This window comes from Mizuhopecten yessoensis, unplaced genomic scaffold, assembly GCF_002113885.1.
Source record: "Mizuhopecten yessoensis strain PY_sf001 unplaced genomic scaffold, ASM211388v2 scaffold9207, whole genome shotgun sequence".
Taxonomy (NCBI): domain Eukaryota; kingdom Metazoa; phylum Mollusca; class Bivalvia; order Pectinida; family Pectinidae; genus Mizuhopecten; species Mizuhopecten yessoensis.
The window spans coordinates 252,658-262,006 of NW_018407932.1; the positions used below are offsets into that span (position 1 = coordinate 252,658).

General features: G+C 39.3%; 1 protein-coding gene across 1 annotated transcript; it reads left to right on the forward strand.

The window, feature by feature from the left end:
• The first annotated feature begins 239 nt into the window (after nucleotides 1–239).
• On the forward strand, nucleotides 240–6,606 carry LOC110457540 (latrophilin receptor-like protein A). Its single transcript, XM_021508865.1, has 4 exons — nucleotides 240–265; nucleotides 3,197–3,442; nucleotides 5,112–5,216; nucleotides 5,730–6,606. The coding sequence occupies exons 1-4, from the start codon at nucleotides 240–242 to the stop codon at nucleotides 6,604–6,606; spliced, it is 1,254 nt and encodes a 417-aa protein (XP_021364540.1).
• Nucleotides 6,607–9,349: the final 2,743 nt, after the last annotated feature.

Here is a 9,349-nt window from a genome sequence, read left to right on the forward strand (position 1 = left end):
AACAATTCATCATTCTACGAACTTGATAACCCTTCCATGGAGGTGTGACATCTGTTTTAGCAATAACAAAACGTATTCATAATCTAATACAAAATATAACAAATTAAACCAATACAAACAGGTGGACACGAAACAACGGGTCCGAACTCATTCGGCATATTTTACATTTAAAATGGTAATACATGCGTAGATTACCTATACAACTGCAGTTAACGCGAGATGGAAGTTTTTTTTTCAAGATGGCGTCTCGGCAGGACACGGGAAGGTAAGCCCAATATCAAATCGCAATGTAAATAATTTATATACTCACTTTGGCCATGTGACCTATTGTGTTTAATTCGTAAATAATGATAGAATTGTTGTGCATATCTATTTGGACTATATAGTTTGGACTTAAAATGAAAGGATATTTATCAAAACACCGATATGCTCGTTCAAAGCGGGATATCAACTTAGAAAAAAGTATGGCCATGCGAATGTTCGGTCCTTCGCAAAGACGTAGCAAACTGCATCATGACACGACAATGAATACTGAATGGAATAAATGTAGGGAGATGAAACAAATTACGATATACATGTGAATAACTGATGTATATCCTGCTCCCTCAGGACATCGTATACCGTCAAATAGCGCAGTGAAATGGATAAACTGCGTTAAGGTTATTACGATTTCGACACGCCTAACAGCGCGACATATATTATGCAGTTGTTATGACATCAACAATATCTGGATGAAGGTTATCACGTGTTTCCGGTTGCTTGAACCGTGGCAATACCTCTGTATGAACGCAATTACATGTGATTAGCAGGAAGGCGATTCTATGTAAGGAACAGTGGCAATACATTCTGATGCTGGTAAGTAATTATAAATAAAACTGATCACCGAGGTGGTACTTAAGAATTGAATTAATGTTTTCAAACATCTATGACTATATGAAATATGTTTTTCGTTCAAACAGTTTCTATAATGCGCGGTAACGCATCTTTGCAAAACAAACTTAAATAGAAATAGAATGCATGCATTCATTTATATGAGTTTATTTCAAAAAAGCATAAGAGAACATAAGTGGTTTCTTTTGGTTCACGATACGTTATAATTAAACTGTTTTTTCATAAAACGGAACAAACGGACATTTATGCGGAAGCAGTTATTCTGTCATGATACAAACGTCAATCGGAATCTATTTTTTATTCATAATTTGAATATGACGTTCCGCGGTGATTGGTCCTCGATTCCTTAGAAAAGTATGACGGAATGACCCGAACAGTTTCTGATTGATAAATAGTCACGTACATGTATAAGAGTTATTGTGGGTATTAATTTAAAAATGTTTAGTGTCTCCATTTTTCCGAGGTCTATACATATGTGAATAAATTGAGATGAACAGTATATTGTGTAAATAGCTGTAAGGTCCGAGGACATGGTCTTATCAAACATTGGTATTTAACCATGGCAACACAATAGGATAGAGTTAATGATGTGTAACTACAATGTAGTACTAATCAGCGTACTGATACACTCTACAAAGTCTAAATAGAGGTAATCATGTCTGACAGTGGTGACGCCTCAAGAAATACACCATCTTATACAATAACTTTTATGTTTGTAAACATGACCTTATATGGGCTGTTTTGCGCGTTAGGTCAGCAATAATTATGATGTCATAACGATTGTGATGTCATTATTATAAGAGAAGTATTATGAGAAGTTCTTTTTATTCAACCAAGACAATTTTCTATGTGACGTTTCGATGACTAGTACGATATGTACACTGTCACCTTCATCAGACAAATGACCAATGAAGCGTATGCACACAAAGGTGTAAAATGTGTACGAGTTGTCCACAAAATCGATGTCGATTTCGGCTACGCTTTTCAGTGAGATAGCACTATAAAGTCGGATGTACCGAAATAACTCAATTCAGCTACGCTTTGTTAAAACTTGGTCACAATTTTGGCAAACAAACGTTAGTTTTAGATATATAATAGAAGTATTAAACCATAGATTTCAACTTCGGCTATAATTCTAAACAGAATGCAGTTTACTTGGTAATTAAACCGTCTGATATGCGTTTGAGTCGTGTACGAGTTATATTGATATATACTGTTGAATATGTTCTCTTGGTGGCATTTAGCAGTCTTTGTAAGTATTTGAGCCCGACATGCGTGACGTTCAGTTTTACAAGGTGAACTTCGATTAGTGATTAAATATCAACCGAATCTGGCTAAGTGTCACCGACATTGCTATGGAAACCAATATAACAATAAACGTTAAGAAATGTCTCCTCTTACGCATAATGTCGTCACGATTTACGTATCATCTATAAACACTTAAACTATAAACACGAAATCCAACAGCGCATGAACCGATATACCTTTGTAGTCATATACGGTCTGATGGTATCTAAAATTGGGAACGAAATTAAAACGTTTGTAACGTGTTTTTTCTTTAATCAGAGTGTTGCCTTGAAAAGCGAGAAGTTTGCCGAAGATCAATGTACATATGTTCAGTTGAATATCAGCTTTGTATCCCCAAACTGAAAGAGGATTCCAGACGAGTTGGTAGTGACTGCAACTTTCTTTGACGAACACATGGTGGATTGACATTTCGTTAAAACGGGTTTGTATCATTCAATCATATCGACACGAGCGAGTTTAAAATTGTGTAGATGTCGTAAACACGATCTATTCATAAAATATACGTCATAACTCGCAGGCACATTACGTTATTAAAGACTCAAGTTTAATTCATTTCACGTACTTTTTAAAGTGTTCACGTTAATCTTGGATAGTATTTCTGTTCTCACTCATTAAAGTGAGCTATGGGTATCACAGCGACAAGTGTAGCTTTTACAATTCTCGGATTAGCACTGACCTTCCCAACACAGACGAATTCCACAAATGACTTTCTCCACTATAACAACAGTGGGCCTTTACCGGATATCGCAGTGTTATATGAAGACTATTGCCCGGGCAATAGTCTGTGTACAACAAGCCAATCGAGAACTCCCGCAAATGGTCAAGGGTGTTGTAACAGCTGCAGCTGTTCTTTGCGATGCTTTCAAGAAGGAAACTGTTGTCCAGATGTGCTCAAATACGCAAACGAAACTGTGTACGAGACTTGTGTTCGGCCACAGTATCTGGATTACGGGGTGACAAACTCCAGTGCAAGATTGTCTTTCTATATGATACATAGATGCATGTCGGAGTTCAAGGACACAGGAATCGCCAAAAAGTGTGAAATCATTCCGAGAAATCCCAGAAATCTAGAGGACTTCCTTTACACGCTCCCTGTATCAAAAGTTAACTCGACCATAGTGTACCGGAACATGTATTGTGGTCTGTGTAATGGAGAAGCCGAAGAGGACTTAGTGCAGTGGACTATTGAGTTGACGTGTAATTCGAGACGTGACATGCAGATGGCTTCCTTTGATGAGCTACTGTTTGTCTTAAATCGAGACAACATATGTAACCTTGTTTATTTTACTCCATTGGGAATTAACTTCTTTCCCCGACGGTGTAATTGGGGACGAATAACGCAGTGTAATCAGACGGGAAATATGGACAGTTATAATGACACGCTTGATGACATGTGTGGGGCGTTTACATCGATATATGCACGGTCATATCGAAACGTGTTCTGTTACCTGTGTAATGTACCCGGAAATGTCGAATGTTTAAATACAGTGACTACTGGCGCATTTGACATGATTTCGTTCACTGCCATTTTGGATTTCAATGTCATGAGTTATACAGCTCCTCGTCCACCGGAAGTACAAACAAAGACGTGCACACCGAGTCAGCAGTACGACAGTTATAAGGTACGTAGTTGATTTATGCAAATAAATATATAAACAAAAATCCGTGTCGAAACTAGTCCTTAGGTATGTGATTGACATGCTGTATGTGCAACAGGTTCACCCGTTGACAGTATAATGTGACCGGGCGGAATGATGTGCTTGATAGTATGTTATTTCAGTGAGATAGCACTATAAAGTCGGCATCAGATCCGCGTTATCACAAGGAGGCAAGCACACAAACATACCCCGTCTCCTGCATACACACATGCAGCACGCATGCACAACACACATTGAGGCACGTTCCTAAATTACCTTAGCTGTTAATTGGACGTTTAACAAAATTAAACCTAAACCAAGCCAGACATGCTGTATGTACCACTGGGACCTGAGAATCGGTTACATTTCGTATGGTTTAACCTATCCTGATCAATGATAAACGAGTTCAAGGTTTATATAAGCACTCGTAACTGTGTGCCCCCATCCCACCCCCAGTGATGGTTGTACATGGGACGGGGCTATGTTAGGGTAGGCCTTTTACGAAGTTTTAATTTAAATGACTTATATTTCATTCTCTACACATCACGATAGTTCATAATAAACAAACTGTAACAAATTTTCAGATTCCTGCGGTACGTTCATGTAGTGATAGATATTATCTACATGTTAACAACTGGCATGGCCTATTCTTAAGCCGGATTATTTGAGGTTGGTGGAAATGTGTCGATTAAAATTAAAGTTTATTATCATAATTACGAGTTCTGAAAACGAGGAGATCACACTGTGACCATTCAACCACTAACAACACGCTTCTGCTAGACTTCTAAGGATAAGATTAGTATTCTTATAATATTGATAGATTTGATAGGATTTAATCATCTTTGTGTTGAGTTACTTACACCCCAGTCGACTGAAAATGCATGGTCTGTCATCAGGAGAACTAGCCTATATTATAAATCCTCCAATCAAATGTCGGGAAAGTCCAGAGATTTAAATATTTCAACATAAGACACCGTCTCCCAAAAGTAAACGGTATGTAATTGTTGCGACAAACCGGTTTGCAATTTGAGCTCGTTAATAATACTTTTTATTTTTTATTTTGCAGGACGTTTGTAGAAACATTACTTGTGTCGCGGGATCAATTTACATCGAGGGGGCATGTCAACGACAATATGTGACAGAGAGACACAAGTCGTATGACGTGTATCTACGGTTGGCCCCAACAACGGAGCAGCGTGTCTGCGTGAACATGTCGGGGCACTTTACTACGCAGCTGAAAACGTCATTTTTCACAATGTTTGCAACTACTTCCAGAGTCAGGACCGACATCTGTTCGTTCGTAGCATTATTCTACCCAGGGAAGAACCAGTGCGATCATAATTTATTGTCAGTAGAGTACGTGTTGTTCCACGTAGGAATATACTCGACTCTCGTCCATTCTGTTGACCAATATTTGACAGAGTTATCGTCACTGGACAGTAGACTGATCGTCGTGGGTTCCCATAGTTTCAGAATAACACTCGATTCTGGGTATTATGGGGAAATTGTTTTTGATTCCTTCGCCAGCACGCGGCGTTACACGGACCCCGATACAAAGGAAGAGCTCCGGGAACTTCCCTCTTTTCCTGTTGTAGTTCAAAACTGTTTTTCTCCTATTCGACACATGCACGTGACTAGAATGTCGTACTGTCGACGTGTTTTTCTCTCAGCAGATGAATACAGCGTAAATTTCCATCAGGAGCCGGTATGTTTGGAGATAATCGAGCTATGTCTTACTAACGGGACATATGAACAGATACGAGACGGATTAGAAATGTGTGCAAATGCTTATTTTGCGCATGTTCAAAACCTGACATGGAGTAACACATCGACTAACACGTGTAAAGATATCGCAGCATTAGATGGTTTCGGTCTAGTTTCGGTTATTTGTGCAATCGTATCGATGTTCTGTTTACTATTGACAGTTTTGACTTACTTTTTGTTTAAGTCTTTGCGAACCACACCAGGTAAAAACAACATGTTTTTATCGATAAATCTCCTGATAGCTCAGGCTTTGTTCCAGTTTGGTGCCGGCCAGAGGGCATTGGGCTTGGGTTGTGTTGTAGTCGGCGCACTGATACACTATTTCTGGCTGTCTGCCGTCGTCTGGATGAATATATGTTCCTTTCACATGTTTAGGGTGTTCTCAAGCCTGAAAGCCAAGACAATGAGTTCACAAAGAGACGAAAAAAGGGACATGGTAACATACATAATATACTCCGTTTTAGCTCCCCTGGTAATCGTGGGTTTGAACATCCTGGTCAACTTAGTGACGTCAGAATGGTCACACGTCGGCTACGGAGGATGTGTTTGTTATATATCATCAAGCCATATGATCATGTTTACATTTGCCATCCCGATTGCTTTTCTTCTTTCTCTTAACTTGATCTTTTTCGTAATCGTTATAATTTCTATTCGGAGAACGCAACATTCAAAACTTTCATCTAACCAAGATCAGATAACGATCGTGGTGTATCTGAAGCTTTCCTGTTTAACCGGCGCCTCTTGGATATTCGGCTTCCTCTACATGTTGATAAATCTTGATGTTTTGGGTTACATATTCATTGTTCTGACCGCCGGAGAGGGAATCTTTATCTTTTTGTCTTTTATTTGTTCCAAAAGAGTTCTAAAGCTTTACAGGGGATTGTTGGGGTATTCCGGTCCCAGCGAAAGTGAACATTCTTCAAGGACAACTATGTCAAGCGTGTCAAATGTGGGGACGAAACAAAATGTTCAAAACAATTGTCAGCAAAGCATAACTAGAATGTGATTGATTGTATTGCAATGAACTCCCAGGGGAAAACATTGACAATGTGTGATGAATTTATTTGAGTGTGTTTAGGATACAAATGTATTAACTTTCTTGCATGATACACCACAGATGTACGAGCTGTGAGCATTGTAATGCCACCGACAAATAATCTGTGAACATGGAAACACCCAGATGTATGAGCTGTGAACATAGTAACGCAACAGACGCACGAGTTGTGAGCCTGGTAACGTCACAGATGTATGAGCTGTGAGCCTGGTAACGTCACAGATGTAAGAGTTGTATGCCTGGTAACGCCACAGATGTATGAGCTGTGTGCCTGGTAACGTCACAGACGTATGAGTTGTATGCCTGGTAACGCGACAGATGTATGAGCTGTGTGCCTGGTAACATCACAGAAGTATGAGTTATGAACATGGTAACGCCACATATGTATGAGCTGTGTGCCTGGTAACGCAACAGATGTATGAGCTGTGAGCATGGTAACGCCACAGACTTATGAGCTGTGTGCCTGTTAACGCTAAAGATGTACAAGCTGTGAGCCTGATAACGCCACTGATACATGAGCTGTGAGCCTGGTAACGCCACAGATGTATGAGTTGTATGCCTGGGAACGTCACAGATGTAAGAGTTGTATGCCTGGTAACGCCACAGATGTATGAGCTGTGTGCCTGTTAACGTCACAGATGTAAGAGTTGTATGCCTGGTAACGCCACAGATGTATGAGCTGTGTGGCTGGTAACATCACAGAAGTATGAGTTATGAACATGGTAACGCCACATATGTATGAGCTGTGAGCATGGTAACGCCACAGATGTATGAGCTGTGAGCCTGGTAACGTCACAGATGTAAGAGTTGTATGCCTGGTAACGCCACAGATGTATGAGCTGTGTGCCTGGTAACGTCACAGACTAAAGAGCTGTTTGCCTGTTAACGCTAAAGATGTACGAGCTGTGAGCATGGTAACACTACAGATGTATGAGTTGTATGCCTTGTAATGCCGTAGATGTATGAGTTGTTTGCCTTGTAATGCCGTAGATGTATGAGTTGTTTGCCTTGTAATGCCGTAGATGTATGAGTTGTGTGCCTTGTAACGCCGCAGATGTAGGAACTATAAGCATGGAAACGCCACAGATACATGAGCTGTGAGTATGGTAACGCCACAGATGTACGAGCTGTGAGTATGGTAACGCAACAGATGTACGAGCTGTTATCATGGTAACGCCACAGATGTACGAACTGTTATCATGGTAACGCCACAGATGTACGAGCTGTTATCATGGTAACGCCACAGATGTATGTGGTGCGAGCAGTGAGCATGGTAAAGCCACCGATGGTGCTGACTCAATTTTGCAATATCGAAAATCAAAGACTTGATAGCGGTCATTGAATAACTATAGTAGTATTAACCGTGCGAATTCGTAGAAATACGTAAACAAAGAAGTATTCAACCTATCATAACAGTTTCCAGCAAATTCTGTATAAGTTGTTTTGTTTGAACTATCAGTTCCTGTAAATAGTCTGAGTTATAGCTGGATAGAACGTGGCGCACCGGCATCGTCATCGACATCGTCCTATTAGCGGGGGGAAAGCTTTCATATTTGACAAAGTATTCAGAAAAACACATTCTCACTTATTCTAACTCGGTATGGTCAATGATCCTGTTATTGTGTGAGATGGGCGATATTGTAAGCAGGTTTGTTTTGAAGTCGCAGTCCACTGTACAATAAGGTGGTCAGGGCAATCGCAAGGGTACACTGTATGTATATAATATATAGTTATCCCCCTTGGGACGTCACTGGTAGATTTCGCATATACAAATTCTGAGGCTTATTTTGAAAAATACGTCTCAATATATGTGTAGTTATTATCTATAAATAAAGATGATTTTTTAATAACTAACGTTATTTGGTATATCATTATAATGTAGCTAATTTCTAGGCCACTTTTACAATATAACTTGAGTACAATGTGGGGGTACTCGTGATGGTAGTTATAAATGAGGGATAAACTCAATGGTTAACTTTCTGTCTCAGGATAATATTCCAATGGGTAAATCGAACGAAGTAATTACAAAATTGAGAGATTCTTCAATAAAACCATGTTGTAATTGTATATTATTTCAACATACAAAATATCTGACGACTCGCTCAGTATGCCACAAGCAGATTTTGTTTTGTAACTATTTTTGTTTTTGTTTTTTTATTTATCTTTTTGAAAATTCGGTGCATTCACCAGCGTATAGACGGCTATGCGTCTGGTTATTAAAGCTGTGATATAATTATTATAATTTGTGATGTGATGTGTGTGTGATATTTGATGTGCTATGTGAAGAGTTATTTTTTATGATTTTTAATGTGTTGTTTGTCTGATATTTAGTGTGATGTATGTATGGTAGGCTATGGGTTTTAATGTGTTTTGTGTGATATTTAATGTGTTTTGTGTGATATTAAATTCCTGTGTGCATGGTATTTCATATTATATGCCATATGCTTTTATTCAGAATGAGGAAACATGTGGCATGCCATAAATGCGACCACGGAATTAGATTATTTAATGATACTACATACAGGTGACAGTTAAAACATCTCCGTCACGATCATCCTCGATACTCCGGGCGTTATGCACCCCTTGAATATGTCATAGCTAAATTGAAGGCTCAGTTTGCACGACCTTGTGGATGAGACGAGAAGACTAGCTTGACCCTTTGATGTATATCAAAATAATCTCGCGGTCGCGTAAC